Source organism: Chiloscyllium plagiosum, unplaced genomic scaffold (assembly GCF_037043375.1).
Source record: "Chiloscyllium plagiosum isolate Xiang-an unplaced genomic scaffold, Cpla_swu_hap1 HiC_scaffold_8, whole genome shotgun sequence".
Taxonomy (NCBI): domain Eukaryota; kingdom Metazoa; phylum Chordata; class Chondrichthyes; order Orectolobiformes; family Hemiscylliidae; genus Chiloscyllium; species Chiloscyllium plagiosum.
This window is the reverse complement of record NW_028270146.1, coordinates 13075008-13094689: the sequence shown is the minus strand read 5'-3', so window position 1 is coordinate 13094689 and position 19682 is coordinate 13075008. Positions and strand designations below refer to the sequence as shown.

At 43.6% G+C, this 19682-nt stretch overlaps 1 protein-coding gene across 2 annotated transcripts in view; it reads right to left on the bottom strand.

Moving 5' to 3' along the window:
* ttc7b (tetratricopeptide repeat domain 7B) overlaps nucleotides 1-19682 on the bottom strand; it is a 371811-nt gene that overhangs the window by 156262 nt on the left and 195867 nt on the right. For both annotated transcript variants that reach the window (XM_043696948.2, XM_043696949.2), the window contains exons 13-15: nucleotides 18038-18095; nucleotides 13382-13454; nucleotides 11026-11186 (exon numbers count right to left, since the gene is read on the bottom strand). In XM_043696948.2, the coding sequence (XP_043552883.2) occupies nucleotides 11026-11186; nucleotides 13382-13454; nucleotides 18038-18095 (292 nt within the window). The remainder of the gene's footprint in view (nucleotides 1-11025; nucleotides 11187-13381; nucleotides 13455-18037; nucleotides 18096-19682) is intronic.

Here is a 19682-nt window from a genome sequence, read left to right as displayed (position 1 = left end):
AAAAACCCAGAAATTACTAAAAAAAACTCAGCAGCTTTGGCAATAGTTCTGAAGAATAGGTCTTTTTTGAAGTCTGGGGGTGTCTAAAACTAAAGGCACAGGTTTAAGGTGAGAGGGGAAAGATTTAAAAAGGATTTAAAAAGAAGTTTAACTTTTTTAAAGTGGGTGGTGCGTGTATGGAATGAGCTGCCAGATGAAGTGGTGAAGGCTGGTATAATTATAACAATTAAAAGGCACATGGATGGGTATATGAACAGGAAGGGTTTAGAGGGAAATGGGCCAAATGCTGGCAAATGGGACTAGGTCAGATTGAGATGTCTGGTCAGTGTGGATAAGTTGGTCCAAAGGATCTGTTCTGTGCTGTATGACTCTGTCACAGTCACTGGATTTCAGAAATGTTAACTGTTTGTCTCTCCACATATGGGAGATGCTGCAAGATCTGTTTCTCCAGCACTTCCTGTGTTCAGTTACAATGTTTGAAGTGCAATCACTGCTCATGTAAAAACGTGGCATATGCAGTGGCCAATTTCTACATACAGCATCGACAAGGACTGCAATAAGATAAATGGCCAGTTAATCTCTTTTACTTACGTCTATTGAGAGATAAACATTCAACAATGTATGTGTTTGTGTGGGGAGGGGGGTGGGAAGAAGAACTGCCCCTTTTCTCGTATGACATATTGTCATGGAATCTTTAACATCCACCCAGCAGAGGAAGTGAAGAATCAGTTTAACTGCACAATCAATGATGTCACCTCCAATCGTGCAGCACAAGAGTGGCTTGTCAGGCTAGATTTTGTGGCACAGTCTTTGTTGTGGGACTTTGCCTCTTATTCATTAACTCAGATCAGAATTCTACCACCAAGCAAACATTAACATCTTAAGTTTAGACATCAAAGAGTAAGAGATTTGAAACTTAACTATACGCTTTGGAACCTCAACTTTAAATTTAACAAACTTTGGTTCAGGTGACAAACCTACTGCATGTCAGGTTTGAAGGTCAGAGAGATCATGAACCTTCGAGATGGATTTGTGCATCATTGCTGGCAAGTCCAATACCCCTAGAATAAATAAGTTAGTCAATGCTCCTCAACTCTGTAGAGTTCCAATGTTCCAAGTGAAATGGTACATGCATTCAGTGATGACAGAGTTCCATTTATTTTCTGCTGGGTCAATTGTTAATTTTTAAATCTGAGATTCCTACGTTTCTTTTAGCTGAAGGCATGAACAACCCTGGGGCAAAGAAGATGGAGTTAGATCAGCCATGGCCTCAATGAAAGATAAAACAAGCTCAAGGTGCCTATGTTTTCCTTATGATGACAACTTCAATATTTGGCTGGCAAGGGGATAAGGCATATTGAGGCAGTGGAAGTGGGGCTCCCAGCTAATGGAATTCCACATCTGCCAGCATAACTACAAGCTGAAATGTAGAACGGGAAATGGGTCAGGAAATTAAAAACACAGACAGGACTACATTCAAATTGGTTCAACACATATACAGTGCAGTGGCAGGCCAAGTGTTACATACAATTGTACTGACAATTTAATTGTGGAGGTGATGGATTATTTTAAGTAACTGTAATTAAAAGAATAAAAATGGGACTTGCAAACAAAAATGCTGTTTTTGAGATGAGGAACTGTAAATTTCTGATTTTCTTCTCCACGACAATGCTGTCCTTTCTATAACTTCACTCAAGTGGTAATTTTTATGTGACATTACTCATTTGACTTCATATAATCCAGAAGGGTAACTGAACACAGATCAATAAACAAAACAATGGCCAATTCCATCCACTCCTCCTGTTCTGGTCACACCCCAACCCAGGCGCACACACAGTGAACCATTTTACTTCTACATAGCCAACGGAAGATAACATTGCTCTGATCATTTGGAAAGTTTCCTGGTCCTTAGCCACAAAGATTGTGCAATACAAACTCTCCGCTCTTTATTTACTTATGGGATGTTGGGATCGCTGACTAGATCAGTATTTATTGCCCATAGGGCGGTTAAGAATCTAACACATTGCTGTGGGACCAGGTAGGGATAATTGATGAGTGAACCAAATTTTGTTTTTAAGAACAATCCACTGGTTAAGTGGTCACCATTACGTTAACTTATTTTCTATTCCAGTTTTTTATTGAATTTAAATTTCACTGTCAGCCATGGTGGGATTTGTACCAACATCCTCAGAAAATTCACCTTTGTTGTGGGTCACTAATTCAGTGACATTATCACTACATCACCACCTCCCCATTTGTATTGGACACAAAAGAGTATTCAAGCAAAAGCTAACACTGAACCAAAGGAGGCATTAGGAGGAGTGAGGAGAAAGTGAGGTCTGCAGATGCTGGAGATCAGAGCTGAAAATGTGTTGCTGGAAAACCGCAGCAGGTCAGGCAGCATCCAAGGAACAGGAGAATCGAAGTTTCGGGCATAAGCCCTTCTTCAGGAATGAGGAAAGTGTGTCCAGCAGGCTAAGATAAAAGGTAGGGAGGAGGGACTTGGGGGAGGGGCATTGGAATTGCGATAGGTGGAGGGAGGTCAAGGTGAGGGTGATAGGCCGAGTGGGGTGGGGGCGGAGAGGTCAGGAAGAAGATTGCAAGTTAGGAAGGCGGTGCTGAGTTCGAGGGATTTGACTGAGACAAGGTGGGGGGAGGGGAAATGAGGAAACTGGAGAAATCTGAGTTCATCCCTTGTGGTTGGAGGGTTCCCAGGCAGAAGATGAGGTGCTCTTCCTCCAACCGTCATGTTGCCATGGTCTGGCGATGGAGAAGTCCAAGGATCTGCCTGTCCTTGGTGGAGTGGGAGGGGGAGTTAAAGTGTTGGGCTACGGGGTGGTTGGGTTGGTTGTTCCAGGTGTCCCAGAGGTGTTCTCTGAAACGTTCCACAAGTAGGAGGAGTGATTAAACACTTAAACAAAGAGAAAAATTTAACTAGGTCCTTAGTTCATCTAATTTGGACTTAGTTTCAATCTAGTTTAGGACAGTAACTTAAGGATAGCAACATTTGTAACACACTTTTGTGCTACTCCTTAAAATAGAAGGGCAATAACATCATTATCCCTCCAAGGGCAAAGTTAGACTCAATGTTGTTTCATCTGTAATCTTTCACCCTTCTATTTTAATTCAGCTTCTAGATACTGAATAAATGCCACACACACCACCTGTCTGCATAGAAGCTGGCTTATTGCAACTTCCAGTTAACAGTCTTACTTTTACCGCATACAGATTCAAATTCCACCATTTCAATCATTTCCAGGACCTCTTGATGGTGGTGTCCTGGCCCCAATCACTTCCAGGTGTTTTATCAGTGACTTTCCCTCCATCATTCAGGTCAGTAGTAAATTATTTGATGATTGCACAATATTCAGCACCACTCATAACTCCAGCACTCAAATGGCTTGGAAGCATATGCAGCAAGGCCTGGGCATCAGACAGGCTTGACAGCGTGTTGCTGGAAAAGCACAGCAGGTCAGGCAGCATCTGAGGAGCAGGAGAATCGACGTTTCTGGCCAGAGCCCTTCATCAGGAACGGGCACCCTCATTCCTGATGAAGGGCTCCGGTCCAAAACGAAGATTTTCCTGCTCCTCAGATGCTGCCTGACTTTGCTATGCTTTTCCAGCAACACACTCTCAATTCTGATCTCCAGCATCTGCAGTCCTCACTGTCTCCATCATGCAGGCTTGGGCTGTTGATATACCTGCCATGATTGAAGGGCAGATCAGACTCAATGGGCCAATATATCTTCTGGTCTTAACTGGCGGGTAACATTTACTCCACCCAAGTGCCAGACAACGACCATCTACAGCAATAATGAAGCCAGCCATCTTTCTTTGATGTTCAGTGGCAGTACACTTGCTGAAGTCCTTGCTATCAATATCTTGGGGATTACCACTGACTAAAATCGGAACTAGCCATACAAAATACAAACGCAGGTTAGAGGCTGGGAACATGCCATGACCAAATGTGCTCCCGGAGCCTGCCTCTAGAAGGCCAAGTCAGGAATGTGAAGGAATATTCTCCACTTAATTGAATAGGTACAGCTGTAACACAAGAAGCTTGACACCAGAAGAAAAGCTTGCAGTTTGATTGCCTCTCCATCACCACCAATGTGCAGTAGCATGTAACAACTACAAAATGCACCATAGTAACCTACCAAAGGCTCAGCAGACAGCAACCTGGACCAAACGTCTACCAGCTGGAAGCATAAGGGCAGCAGATGCATGGTAAAATTACCACCTGCAAATTCCATCCCAAGCCCCATACCATCCTGACTTGGGAATATATGACTGTTGCTTTACTGTCACTGGGTCAAATTCCTGATGTTCCCTTCTTAACAGCATTGTAGGTACCCTCATACTGTATTCCAATGACAGCAGCAGTTCAGACAGGAACTCATTACTGTCTTTCAAGGGCCATTAGGAATAGGCAATTTATGCTGGCAATGCCCACTTCCCATGAGCAAATATCTTAAAATAAAATGTCAGCTTCCCCTTAAATGGTTCACATGGTTTGGGCTTCTAACATTGTCATCATTGCTGACAAGTTGCAACCCTAGGTGCCCTTTGCAGTATCCCCTGCAATCCATGCTGGTAAGATATGGAACAGAATAACAAAGGTGTCAACTAAGTAAAACATCTTAGATCAACATTGCATAATCAAGATCCTGGGTATCACATTGAGAGACATCACTAATGAAGAAATGCGACTGGACCCTGGTCAGAGGCATCTGTCCATTGTGATGGAGACACAACTTGAGACTTGCAATATCTAAGTCTCATCAACCAGCTATACCTCAACCAGAATGACAGTAGAATAGATATGACCGGACGTTAAAAACAAAAACAGGCTGACCAAAGACAACCTGGGCTGGAGCAGAAAGGATTACAACGGACCAGGGAATTACCAGAATCTTGCTGCCCATTGTCCCACACTTCTACATTTGCTCCATTTAGAAATTATGGTTTTGATTCCAAAGTCTAAATTGTTAATATAATTTGTAATGGGGCACAGATGAGGATTTCAGCAGATGGTCTGAGATAAAGCAGAGACAGTTGAAGCCACAAGAATGGTAGCAGGCAGTCTTGATGACAGCACAGTGCCATATCTTTTACCTACCCTTGTCTAACATGAGCTTCTTTCAGCACAGGCAACCCATTTCCATCTACTTATGATCCCGATTAGCAGGTTTTTGTTCCTTCCTTGCTTACCATTATTTATCATTTTGTATGCCCAACTGTCTTTCTCTGCCCACCTATCACTTTACTCCTTAACCACTCCCCCACATTGTCTTCAGCATAGATGCAGCCTTATCCTATCTGTGACAGTCCACAAACCTACTACCACACTATGACAACTACTAGGGCAAAGTGAAGACCACAGATACTGGAGAGTCAGAGTTGAAAAGTGCGGCGCTGGAAAAGCACAGCAGTCAGGCCGCATCCAAGGAGCAAGCGAGTCGACGTTTCAGGCATAAGCCCTTCATCAATTTATTTACTTATCGCAAGAGGGTTGGAATATAAGAGCAGCGATGTGCTTCTGACACTGTATAAAGCTCTAGTTAGGTCCATTTAGAATACTGTGTCCAATTTTGGGCCCACACCTCAGGTAGGACATACTGGTACAGGAGCATGTCTAGTGGAAATTCACATGAATGATCCCTGGAATGGGAGGCCTAACAGCTAAGGATCCTGGGATTGTATTCATTAAAGTTTAGAAGGTTGAGGGAAGATCTAATAAGACACTTACAAGAGGTTAACTCCAGGAAGGGTGAGAGGTAGGCAGCTAGTGCAGGACTTTTTTGTGGATATACCCATTTCAAACAGGTATGCTGTTTTGGAAAATGTAGGGGGTGATGGATTCTCAGGGGAACGTAACATGAGCAGCCAAGTTTCTGGTATGGAGACTGGCTCTAATGCAACAAGGGGTACGTCGGCTTCCAAGAGATCAATTGTGTTAGGGGATTCTGTAGTCAGAGATACAGACAGACGTTTCTGTGGCCAGCAGAGAAAAAGCAGAATGGTGTGTTGTTTCCCTGGTGCCAGGATCAAGGATGTCTCAGAGAGGGTGCAGAATGTACTCATGGGGGAGAGGGGCCAGCAACAGATCATTGTCCACATTGGAACCAACGACATTGGAAGGGAAAAGGTTGAGATTCTGAAGGGAGATTACAGAGAGTTAGGCAGAAATTTAAAAAGGAGGTCCTCAAGGGTAGTAATATCTGGATTACTCCCAGTGCTACGAGCTAGTGAGGGCAGGAAGAGGAGGATAGAGCAGATGAATGCATGGCTGAGGAGCTGGTGTATGGGAGAAGGATTCACATTTTTGGATCATTGGAATCTCTTTTGGGTAGAAGTGACCTGCATAAGAAGAATGGATTGCACCTAAATTGGAAGGGAACGAATATATTACATTTACATTACATTACAGTGTGGAAACAGGCCCTTCGGCCCAACAAGTCCACACCGACTCGCCGGAGCGACACCCACCCATACCCCTACATTTACCCCTTACCTAACACTACGGGCAATTTAGCATGGCCAATTCACCTGACCCTGCACATCTTTGGACTGTGGGAGGAAACCGGAGTACCCGGAGGAAACCCACGCAGACACGGGGAGAACGTGCAAACTCCACACAGTCAGTCGCCTGAGGCGGGAATTGAACAAGGGGCTCTGGCGCTGTGAGGCAGCAGTGCTAACCACTGTGCCACCGTGCTGCCCACTGGCAGGGAAATTTGCTAGAACTGCTTGGGAGGATTTAAACTAGGAAGATGGGGGGGACGGGGGACGGGGGGGGGGGGGGGGGACCCAGGGAGATAGTGAGATCAGAGATCGATCTGAGACGGGTACAGCTGAGAACAGAAGTGAGTCAAACAGTCAGGGCAGGCAGGGACAAGGTAGGACTAATAAATTAAACTGCATTTGTTTCAATGCAAGGGGCCTAACAGGAAAGGCAGATGAACTCAGGGCACGGTTAGGAACATGGGATTGGGATATCATAGCAATTACGGAAAAATGGCTCAGAGACGGGCAGGACTGGCAGCTAAATGCTCCAGGATACAAATGCTACAGGAAGGATAGAAAGGGAGGCAAGAGTGGCATTTTTGATAAGGGTTAGCATTACATTTGCGCTGAGGGAGGATATTCCCGGAAATACATCCAGGGAAGTTATTTGGGTGGAACTGAGAAATAAGAAAGGGGTGATCACCTTATTGGGATTGTATTATAGACCCCCCAACAGTCAGAGGGAAATTGAGAAACAAACTTGTAAGGAGATCTCAGCTATCTGTAAGAATAATAGGGTAGTTATGGTCAGGGATTTTAACTTTCCAAACATTGACTGGGACTGCCATAGTGTTAAAGGTTTAGATGGAGAGGGATTTGTTAAGTGTGTACAAGACAATTTTCTGATTCAGTATGTGGATGTACTTACTAGAGAAGGTGTAAAACTAGACCTATTCTTGGGAAATAAGGCAGAACAGGTGAATGAGGTGTCAGTGGGGGAGCACTTTGGGGTCAGCGACCATAATTATATTCGTTTTAAAATCGTGATGGAAAAGGATAGACCAGATCTAAAAGTTGAAGTTCTAAATTGGAGAAAGGCCAATTTTGACAGTATTAGGCAAGAACTGTCGAAAGCTGATTTGAGGCTGATGTTCGCAGGTAAAGTGACAGCTGGAAAATGGGAAGCCTTCGGAAATGAGATAACAAGAATCCAGAGAAAGTATATTCCTGTCAGGGTGAAAGGGAAGGCTGGTAGGTATAGGGAATGCTGGATGACTAAAGAAATTGAGGGTTTGGTTAAGAAAAAGGAAGCATATGTCAGGTACAGACAGGATGGATCGAGTGAATCCTTAGAAGAGTACAAAGGAAGTAGGAGTATACTTAAGAGGGAAATCAGGAGGGCAAAACGGGGACATGAGGTAGCTTTAGTAAATAGAATTAAGAAGAATCCAAACGGTTTTCACAAACATATTAAGGACAAAAGGGTAATTAGGGAGAGAAAAGGGCCCCTCAAAGATCAGCAAGGAGGCCTTTGTGTGGAGCCACAGAAAATAGGGGAGATACTAAATGAATATTTTGCATCAGTATTTACTGTGGAAAAGGATATGGAAGATATAGAATAGAGGGAAATAGATGGTGACATCTTACAAAATGTCCAGATTACAGAGGAGGAAGTGCTGGATGTCTTGAAATGGTTAAAGGTAGATAAATCCCCAAGAACTGATCAAGTGTATCCGAGAACTCTGTGGGAAGCTAGAGAAGTGAATTCTGGGCCTCTTGCTGAGATATTTGTATCATCGATAGTCACAGGTGAGGTGCCAGAAGACTGGATGCTGCCAAACATGGTGCCACCGTTTAAGAAAGGCGGTAAAGACAAGCCAGGGAACTATAGACCAGTGAGCCTGACCTCGGTGGTGGGCAAGTTGTTGGAGGGAATCCTGAGGGACAGGATGTACATGTATTTGGAAAGGCAAGGACTGATTCGGGATAGTCAACATGGTTTTCTGCGTGGGAAATCATGTCTCACAAACTTGATTGAGTTTTTTGAAGCAGTAACAAAGAAGATTGATGAGGGCAGAGCAGTAGATATGATCTATATGGACTTCAGTAAGGCGTTCAATAAGGCTCCCCAGGGGAGACTGATTAGCAAGGTTAGATCTCATGGAATACAGGGAGAACTAGCCATTTGGATGCAGAACTGGCTCAAAGGTAGAAGACAGAGGGTGATGGTGGAGGGTTGTTTTTCAGACTGGAGGCCTGTGACCAGTGGAGTGCCACAAGGATCGGTGCTGGGCCCTCTACTTTTTGTCATTTACATAAATGATTGGGATGCGAGCATAAGAGGTACAGTTAGTAAGTTTGCAGATGACCCCAAAATTGGAGGTGTAGTGGACAGCAAAGAGGGTTACCTCAGATTACAACAGGATCTTAACCAGATGGGCCAATGGGCTGAGAAGTAGCAGATGGAGTTTAATTCAGATCAATGCGAGGTGCTGCATTTTGGGAAAGCAAATCTTAGCAGGACTTATACACTTAATGGTAAGGTCCTAGGGAGTGTTGCTGAACAAAGAGACCTTGGAGTGTAAGTTCATAGCTCCATGAAAGTGGAGTCGCCGGTCGATAGGATAGTGAAGAAGGTGTTTGGTATGCTTTCCTTTATTGGTCAGAGTATTGAGTACAGGAGTAGGGAGGTCATGTTGCGGCTATACAGGACATTGGTTAGGCCACTGTTGGAATATTGCGTGCAATTCTGGTCTCCTTATCGGAAAGATGTTGTGAAACTTGAAAGGGTTCAGAAAAGATTTACAAGGATGTTGCCAGGGTTGGAGGATTTGAGCTTTCGGGAGAGGCTGATCAGGCTGGGGCTGTTTTCGCTGGAGCGGCGGAGTCTGAGGGGAGACCTTATAGAGGTGTACAAAATTATGAGAGGCATGGATAGGATAAATAGACAAAATCTTTTCCCTGGGATTGGGGAGTCCAGAACTAGAGGGCATAGGTTTAGGGTGAGAGGGGAAAGAAATAAAAGAGACCTCGGGGCAACTTATTCACACAGAGGGTGGTACGTGTATGGAATGAGCTGCCAGAGGATATGGTGGAGGCTGGTACAACTGCAACATTTAAGAGGCATTTGGATGGGTATATGAATAGGAAAGGTTTGGAGGGATATGGGCCGGCTGCTGGCAGGTGGGACTAGATTGGGTTGGGATATCTGGTCGGCATGGACGGGTTGGACTGAAGGGTCTGTTTCCATGCTGTACATCTCCATGACTCTATGATGCATGGCTTACAAAGGGTGGATGCTGGGAAGTTGTTTCTGTTAGGCAGGGAGACTAGGATCCGTGGGCATAGCCTTAAAATTAGAGGGGTCAATTTAGAATGGAAATGAGGAGACATTTCTTTTACCAGAAAGTTGTGGGCCTGTGGAATTCATTGCCACGGAACGCAGTGGAGGCCAGGACGTTGGGTGCCTTCAAATCAGAGATTGATAAATTCTTGATCTCACAAGGAATTAAAGGCTACACGGAGAGTGCGGGCAAGTGGAATTGAAAAGCCAATCAGCCATGATTAAATGGCAGAGTGGACCTGATGGGCCAAATGGCCTTGCTTCCACTCCTATGTCTTATGGTCTTATACCTCTCCTGCTCCTTGGATGCTGCCTAACCTGCTAGGCCTTTCCAGCACCACACTTTTTGACTATGACAACTTCTAACAAGTATAAAGGATCCTACACCCACAATCAACAGGACCAACATTATGTTCAAAATACCGTGTAAAGCCTGCCAAAAACACTATATAGGGCAATTAGGAAGGAAAGTAGCCTCCAGGTTACGCAAACACCAACTAGATACCAAGAGACATGATCAGCTATCACTTGTATGACTTCACACAGACAATGAAGGTCGCCATTTTGACTGGGTCTCCTAATTATTCGAGGACAAGCCAAACAGAGACATACACGGGAATTCCTAGCACTCAATCTGGAACTCCATTCACACACATATAGATTTGAACCCCATTTACCAACCACTAAGAAACAGAACCAAAAACAAAACTGGAAATGACATCACCAATCCCAGCAGACCCAGACAGATAAATAGCAAGCGGGACAGAACACCAACACTTCACCGGAGGCTCACTGATGGTGCTATCTAGAATGGTGATGAAATGTTGGCAAATAAACTTACCAGCTCAGCGAGCAAATCAACAACCTCACCTTATCCTACCGTCTACTAGTTCTGAAGAAGGGTCACTGGACCAAAACATCAAACCTGCTTTCTCTCCACAGATGCTGTCAGAGTTGCTGAGGTTCTCCAGCAATTTCTGTTTCTGTTATGTTATCAGCTCTGTGTCAAACATGAAGACCAAGTTTAAATACACTGTTTCAGCCTCACAGAATACTCTTTGCTTCAGTGACCTATGCTGAAGTAAACCTTATTGATTCCCCATTAGCATTTCACTGTACCTAGGTACGTGACAATAATAAATCAAATCAAAGAACCAAAAGGGTTAGGTACTCACACAAAGTGTTCAGGATATTCACTCAGTGCCATGTCGATAATGTTTACAGCATCATGATAGTGCTTCTGCGCTGAAAGAAGCAATGCCAGTAGGTGCAAGGAGTTCACATCATCTCCCTGCAGTTGCAAAGCTTGTCGAACATAACCCAGTGCTTCTGGGATCTGAAAGCAATACACAGCGTTACACAGTAAATAAGGCAACAAGTCTGGAGCACAGTGAAATCCTGTGAAAGTATTGTGCTCAATTTACAGCTGTTTTCAGTCTCATTCCATGATTTGCAAACATTGAATCACTTGATTCCTGTGATCAGAAAACATGAATTTGTGGAAACAAGTCAGATGAAAAATTGAAACCAATGATACCTATAAGCGGGTCAGAGCTAACCATACTGCCCTCCCCACTTTAAACTGAAGAAAACCGTTTAAAGTTCTGTGGAATACACATTCAATTGATGGCCTATTTTTTCAGAATACGGTTCTTAATTTTCTCAAAATCAAAGTCATGACTGCTACTGCTTTACTGGAGACCTCTTGAAACTTTCCCTGATGGTGACAGCAGTGCGTTTGGCTGAGTAGCAGAAAGATCAGGAATGCGAAACATTCGATCGCTACAAACGTCAGTCCCTAACTGCCCTGGAAAGTGGATCGTTAAGAGGCAACCAAGTTGGTTATGATAGTATAGTGGTTACATTTCTGGACTAGAAGTCCAGAGCCTAGTCTGATAATCTAGAAACAGGAGTTCAAATGTTACCATGGCAACAGTGGAACTTAAAATTAACTGATCAAATAAATCAAGATGAGAATTACACATTTATTAACGATGTCACCTAATTATCAATCTATCAGAAAAACCCAAGTGGTTTACCATTTCCATTGGAGAAAAGATCGGCCATCCTTACCCATTTGTCTTACTTGGGACTGTACATCCACAGCAAAGTGGTTGACTCTTATCTGCCCTACAATGACGTCACAAGTTATCCAGTTATATAAAACCACAAGGGCTAAGGTATATCATGTGGACTTCAAAATGTGGCAGGCCACCATCTTCCCAAGGAGGGATTAGTAATAAATATTGCCCTTAGCAGTAACGCTCACATCAAATTAATGAAATTTCAAAAATGATGACACTCAACATTCCCTGATTTTTTTTGTTGTATACCAATAATTGAAACAGGCATTACTTTTCAATTTTTTAACTTCTGGGTTACTGCACAGTTTACAGAAAGGAGTGATCACTTGTGTTGGAGTCACAGGAACACACAATTGGAGTAGGCTATTCAGCCCACCGAGCCTGTTCGATCATTCATGATGATCATGGCTGATCTTCCTCTTTGATGTCTTTTTCCCTCACTAACTCCATATCCCTTTCTGTCATTGGCATTCAGAAGTCTGTTGTTGTCTAGTATAAACACTGTACTTTTTTAGTCTGGAAATTTTGATTGTGGAATGATATGGGAGTCAGAGACTTTACAATTGTGAATCAGTTACTCTGTCAATCTTGCATGCAAGTGGAAGTACTTAGAGAAGGAAGAGCAGGGAGCAGCAAATCCTGATAATCTAAAAGGAGAGGGACTACCAAACTGCTCCACAGTCTTTTCCTCTGCCCATAATTTCTTTGTGACTGTATGTTTGTAGGGGGAGTTTAATAAAAGGGTTAGCATTTTAACTGGTAGAATTATAAGTTGATTGTTCATAATTCTTTACCTGTAGCTAAAATCTATTTATTTGCAATAAAAGTAATTTTTCTTAAGCACAGGCCTAGTTTCTGTACTTTCTGTCAACTTCGATCTAAAAAAAACTGCTAAGTTAGGGAGCTGTGTACACTAATCTTTGGGATTTTGTGCCTTAAAGGAATGGAAAAATGTTGCAATGCTTTAAATTCGCTGTCTACATACTTTTTAAAGGTATATTTCTAAATCATCACAATTTGTCCTTTATATCTTCAGCATTTCTTTCGTTCAAATTTAACATCCCTGGGTTCAGATTCAACTACTTTACTTTCATACACAATGTAAATGCTCCCATATTATGGTCACTCACCACTAAAGGTGTGTAGTTTTGGCTAGGCAAGGGTGGTCGTTTCCCTTTCCTAATGAACCAGTGAGCTTTTTGTAACTAAATCAATGCAACAATCTTGAAATTGTTCCTGACCACAAATCAGTAATTTATTAAAAGCAAGGTCACAGCATGCCACAGTGGGATTAGAACTCATCATCTCTGAATTGTTTGCCTCATTTCTCGCCCTCTTTACGACTCTACCCCCTATACTCCTTGAATAACCTCATCTCAAACTGTTAAAGAAAGTGGCAAATCACTGAACATGTTAAAGAAACCAAGGTGCGAAGTCAAGTACTCACCTGCCTTGATATGGCAAGCTGAAGAGCCAGGTAGAAAGCAGCCTGGTGATCAGTTGGACATAACCCATGAGCTCTGGGGTGCCAAAGTGACAGAAAAGGCAACAATGAGTGTTTAAAGACTTGCTTTTGTCTTAGAAAATCAATTTAAAGAGGAAATACTCTACAGCAGACAAAATTATTTTCCTGCTGGTGTTTTCTTAACAAAATAACATAAATAGGTGCAGGGGCAAGCCGTAGAGCCTACGCCACCAGTCAGGAAGATCACATTTCATCTTCAATTTCAATTCGATTTAACCCTTATAATCACACGTTTCCCTAGAGAGTTCAAAACCAGGGCATTCTCAGCTTTGAATATACTCAACTAAGATTTCACAGTTCTCTGTGTCTGAGAATCATAATGCCCACAATCCTTTGAAGAAGAAATTTCTCCTCATCTGAGTTTAAAATGGCAGACTCCTTTGTCATTTGTTAATGTTTCCTAGCTCTCGGCTGACCAGTGGGAGGAAACATTCTTTCACCATTATGCTGAAAAGCCTTCTCAGACCGATGATGCTTGAACAAACTAATTTCAGTTTCTGAAATCTAAAGGTACAGGCCCATCCTTTTCAAAGTCTCTGTTGAACACGGGATAGCAGGAAGGGACACTCGTCCCGAAACACTGACTCAGATTTCTGTCCACAAATGAGTTTTTCCAGCAATTTCTGTTTTCTTTAGGGGATAGCAGGGTCTGATTTCCAGTGTGCTACATCAGTGAGTTGTGACAGTTGGGACCATATTTATTGAGGCAGATGACTGGATAGAAAACAGAAGTTCTGCTAACACAAAATGGCATTGTCAGTGCTGTACATGGAATTCCTGGCAAGGCCAGGGTCCAGTTTCTTTATTTCTAACAGTACTTGTAAGTTTTCCGAACCTGTAGCAATTTTTGTGATTTATACTGTTAACGAATAAAATATTTGTTTATCATCTCTGCCATTTCTTTATTCCTATTATAATTTATCCTGTCTCAGACTCCACGAGATTGGCATTTACTGTCATCACTCTCGACTATTTCACATACATGTAGCTCTTAAAATTTGCTTTTATTATTCTTACTAGTTTACTCTCACATTCTAAACAAAAACTGAAAGAACTGCAGATGCTTTAAATCAGAACCAAATACAAAAATTGCTGGAAAAGCTCAGCAGGTCTGGCAGCATCTGTGAAGAGAAATCAGAATTAACGTAACAGGTCCAGTGACCTTTTGTCAGAATGGCGCAAGTTATAAGGAAGAGCAGGTGAAACTTTGATGGACGTGGAAGGCTCCTTTGGGGCCTTGGATAATGGTGAGGGGGGAGGTGTGGGCGCAGGTTTTGCAATTCCTGCGGTGGCAGGGGAAGGTGCCAGGAGAGGATGGTGGGTTGTTAGGGGGCGTGGACCTGACCACGTAGTTGTGGAGGGAACGGTCTTTACGAAAGTAGATAGGGGTGGGGAGGGAAATATATCCCTGGTGGTGGGGTGCATTTGTAGGTGGCAGAAATGTCGGCAAATAATGCGATCTATGCAGAAGTTGGTGGGGTGGCAGGTGAGGACCAGGGGAGTTCTGTCCTTGTTGCGGTTAGAGGGGTGGAGTTTGAGGGCAGAGGTGCGGGACATGATGAGATGCATTGGAGGGCATCTTCAACCACATGGGAGGGGAAGTTCCGCCTTGAAAGAGGAAGGCCATCTAGTGTATGCTGTGGTGGAACTGGTCCTCCTGGGAGCAGGTGCTGCTGAGGTGGAGGAATTGGAAATACGGGATGGCATTTTTGCAGGAGGTAAGGTGGGAGAAGGTGTAATCCAGGTAGCTGTAGGAGTTGATGGGTTTGTAGAAAATGTCAGTGTTAAGTGAGTCATCGTTGATGGAGATGGAGAGGTCCAGAATGGGGAAGGAAGTGTCAGAGATGGTCCAGGTGACTTTAAGGTCGGGTGGAGTTGATGAACTGTACAACCTCTTTATGGGAGCACAAGGTGGTGCCAATGCAGTCATCAATGTAGCGGAGGAAGAGATGGGGAATGGTGTAACTCTGGAAGATGGACTGTTCTACATAGCCAACAAAGAGAGAGGCATAGCTGGGGTCCATACGGGTGCCCATGGCTACCCCTTTCATTTCAAGGAAGTGGGAGGATTTGGAGGAGAAATTGGTGAGGACCAGTTCAACCAAAAGAATGAGAGTGTCAGTGGAAGGGTACTGGTGGGGATGTCAGGAGACGAAGAAATGGAGGGCTTGCAGGCCCTGGCCAAGGTAGATGGAGGTGTAGAGGATTGGATGTCCAAGGTAAGATGAGGTATCAGGGGCCGGGGAAACGGAAGTCTTGGAGGAGGTGGAGGAGGTGAGTGGTGTCCCGAATGCATGTGGAGAATTCCTGAACCAGGGAGAAATAGGACAGTATCGAGGTAGGTGAAGATGAATTCAGTGGGGCAGGAGCAGACTGAGACGATTGGTCGGCCGAGGTAGTCAGGCTTGTGGACCTTGGGTAGGAGGTAGAACCGGGCGATGCAGGGTTTCCAAACTATGAGGTTGGAAGCTGTGGGTGGGAGATCCCCTGAGGTGATCAGGTTGTGTACGGTCTGGGAGATGATGGTTTGGTGTTGGGGGGTGATGTCATGGTCAAGGGGGCGGTAGGAGGAGGTGGGGTAAAGGTGATAGGTCGGAGAGGAGGGTGGAGTGGATAGGTGGGAAGTTGGGAAGGCCCCCTAACAACCCACCCTCCTCTGCCACCGCAGGAATTGCAAAGCCTGCGCCCACACCTACCCACCTCCCTCCTCACCTCCATCCAAGGCCCCAAAGGAGCATTCCACATTCATCAAAGTTTCACCTGCACTTGCACACGTATCATTTACTGTATCTGCTGCTCCCGATGCGGTCTCATCTACACTGGCGAGACTGGACGCCTTCTCGTAGAGCGCTTCAGAGAACATCTCCTGGACACCCACACCAATCAAACCCACCAACCTGTGGCCGAACATTTCAACTCCCCTTCCCACTCTACCGAGGACATGCAGGTGCTGGGCTTCCTCCATCGCCACTCCCTTACCTCCCAACGCCTGAAGGAAGAATGTCTCATCTTCCGCCTTGGGACCCTTTAACCCCAAGGCATCAACATGGACCTCACCAGTTTTCTCATTTCCCCTCCCTCCAGTTCCAGCCTTCCAGCTCAGCACTGTTCTCATGACCTGTCTCATCTGTCAATCTTCCTTTCCATCCATCTGCTCCACCCTCCTCTCTGACCTATCACCTTTACCCCCACCTCCATCCACCTATTGCACTCTCAGCTACCTTCTCCCCAGGCCCACCCCCCTCCCATTTATCTCTCCACCCCCGAGGCTCCCAGCCTCATTCCTGATAAAGGGCCTTTGTCGATTTTCCTGCTCCTCAGATGCTGCCTGACCTGCTGTGCTTTTCCAGCACCACTCTAATCTTGATTCTAATCTCCAGCATCTGCAGTAGCCACATCTGCCAAGTTATGAGGAATGGTCACTGGGCCCAAAACGTTAACTGATTCTCTTCACAGATGCTGCCAGACCTGCTGAGTTTTTCCAGCAATGTCTGTTCTTGTTACTCTCATATTCACTTACTTGCCCTTAATACACTTTTTGAGGAGAAAGTGAGGACTGCAGATGCTAGAGATCAGAGCTGAAAATGTGTTGCTGGAAAAGCGCAGCAGGTCAGGCAGCGTCCAAGGAGCAAGAGAATCAATGTTTCGGGCATGAGCCCTTCTTCAGGAATTCCTGAAGAAAGGCTCATGCCTGAAACGTCGATTCTCCTGCTCCTTGGATGCTGCCTGACCTGCTGCGCTTTTCTAGCAACACATTTTCAGCTTAATACACTTTTGGTCATCATATGATAGCTTCCAAAACTTTCATAATCCTCATGCTTTTTAATCATCTTGGCATCATTATAAGCCATTTTTTTAATATCGAAAAATATCCTTTAACTGCTTTGGTTGGCCACAGAGGGATCAATTTTTCTGTGGATTTTTTATTTCTCATTGGAATGCCTATTTGTTCAGAATTATGAAATATTTCTTCAAGTATTTACCTCCATATCTTTTAATCCAATTTTCCAATGTACTTGACACCTCTGTAATTGGCTTTATTTAAGACTTTTGCAGTTCGGGACATCACTCTCAAATTCAATATGGTGGGAGAGCCACAGTCAAGTGATGTAACATTTATAAGCAGTATGCCATGGTCTTCTGAGAATGCAACAAATAACTTGAGCAAGTTACTTTACTCTGCAGCTGACTGCATCTCAAAGAAGACTGTTCCGTTTTCTCAGTGCTAACATCTCTCCCATGGGTGAGCAGAGAGACACCCGAAAAAGAACTTTAATGCTCACAATTCATTCCCACTGCTTTACCTCCATGTTCTGGTGACACTCCTTTTGCCGTAAGTGATGACTATCAGACACCTACACAAATATATGCTCCCATTAATCCTAAAAATAGGCTAAAAGTTGCTAGCACTTACTTCGTAGTCAGAAACTCTCCACTGGAGCACTCAGAGAGGTGTTGTGTGCAATTAAAGCTTGCAAGCAAAATATCTCATCCATTTTAGTTGTCATGGTAACCGTAAGAATTATATATTACATTTTTCAAAGGTGTTTATTTACTTTGTTTTTTTTAAACACACACCTCTGAAATGCTCGAAGTGCTTTTTTCTGGAGGTCCTCTTGCATTCCTCTCAATGTAGCTTTAAAAAAAAAATCAATGACTTGTTAATAAAGTGAGCACAGACCAGGAATTGAAATATCAAATCAGAAAATGCAGCAAACACTCAGCAGATCTGGCAGCCTCATGTCTGATGAAAGGTCACAGACCTGAAATGGTAACTGCTTTTCTCTTGATAGATCCTGCCAGTTCGAGCATTTCCTGTTTTACTTCAGGTTTCCAGCACCCACAATACTTTGCTTCTATATTCTGTTAATCAAAGACTCAGCAGGTAAACATCTAGTGATAAAGCTGGGGTCTAAAATAGACAAGATGGACTGGAATATTACAGGTGAGAAAACATTTACTACACTTTCACTGGTTGGGTTGGGCAGGTAGCAGCCTTGAATTGTTCCAACATCGCCAGGATTCCTGGACACTATTATGGGCAACTGTGGAGGGACATATAAAGAAATTGGAGATGGGGGAGGGGTGGAAGAAAGGCTGTTTAGCAGAGTCAATAATGATTCAATCAAGTAATGAAGAAATTGTTTATTTTTCGATTGACGTGGGGAAGGCCACGGTCACAAACATATTGCGTAGGCTGGACTGTGGAGTGATTTTAGGTGGGAGATCATGCAATCATATCCTCCTGTGATACATGCAACCAGGGTTGGTAGCTCCCAACTGGGACCACAAAATGTACTTGTACTTTCATCGCGTACAACATGGCTTTTAATGAGTTTCCAGGGCATGGAGGCAAAGCATGGGAACTGCAATGTTCAAGTCCACCAGATTCAGCGAGGCTTATGACTTTAAAACTGAGAATAGTCAAAATCTGTATGAGACTAGAGAGAGAATGGGAGCGCAAGATCAGTACCTGTTGGGACAACTGCATGAGGTAACAAGGCGGTTGCTAATAATAAAGGACAGCTTGAAAAAGGAAGCCTGTGGAGGTTCAACACATCACATGAATGGAACATTACAAATATTGACAAAACACAGGCAGCCCTGCCTAGCTTGGAATATGACTGGGGTCCCATGCTGACCTTTGATAGTCAATTTCACAAGTGATTCCAGTTATATGGATAGACTAGAGAAACTAGGACTAAGAGGAGCTTTAATAGAAGCATATAAATTTAAGAGTATAGAGTAAGTAAGGAGACATTGTTTCTGATGGCTAAAGCATTGTTAATCAAAGGTGATTGGCAGAAGAACCACTTTCTTCAGGATTCACTGCTCAATAGAATTGTAAATACCAATTCATAGAAACAGGAAAACACAAATTAGCTCCTTGAGCCTGCTCCACAATTAAAGAAGATCATGATGCTATATATTCACCTTTGCTTCAAATCACTTAGTACCTTTGCTTCATAGAAATCTTTCTACCTCAGTTTTTAAACAAAATAATCAACTTCCATTTGTGGAAGATAGCTTTGTATGCAGAGTGTTTCCTACTTTTATTCTCCAAAAGACTTGGCTCTATTTTTAAAACCATGTCTTCCAGTTACAGTTTCCCCAGTTATATAGCCTATGGTCTCCTTAGTATTTTGAAAATTTAAATCAAATCGTTCCATCATGGTTGAAATTGCAAAGACTACAAGCTCAGTTTCTGTATTTAATGCATTGA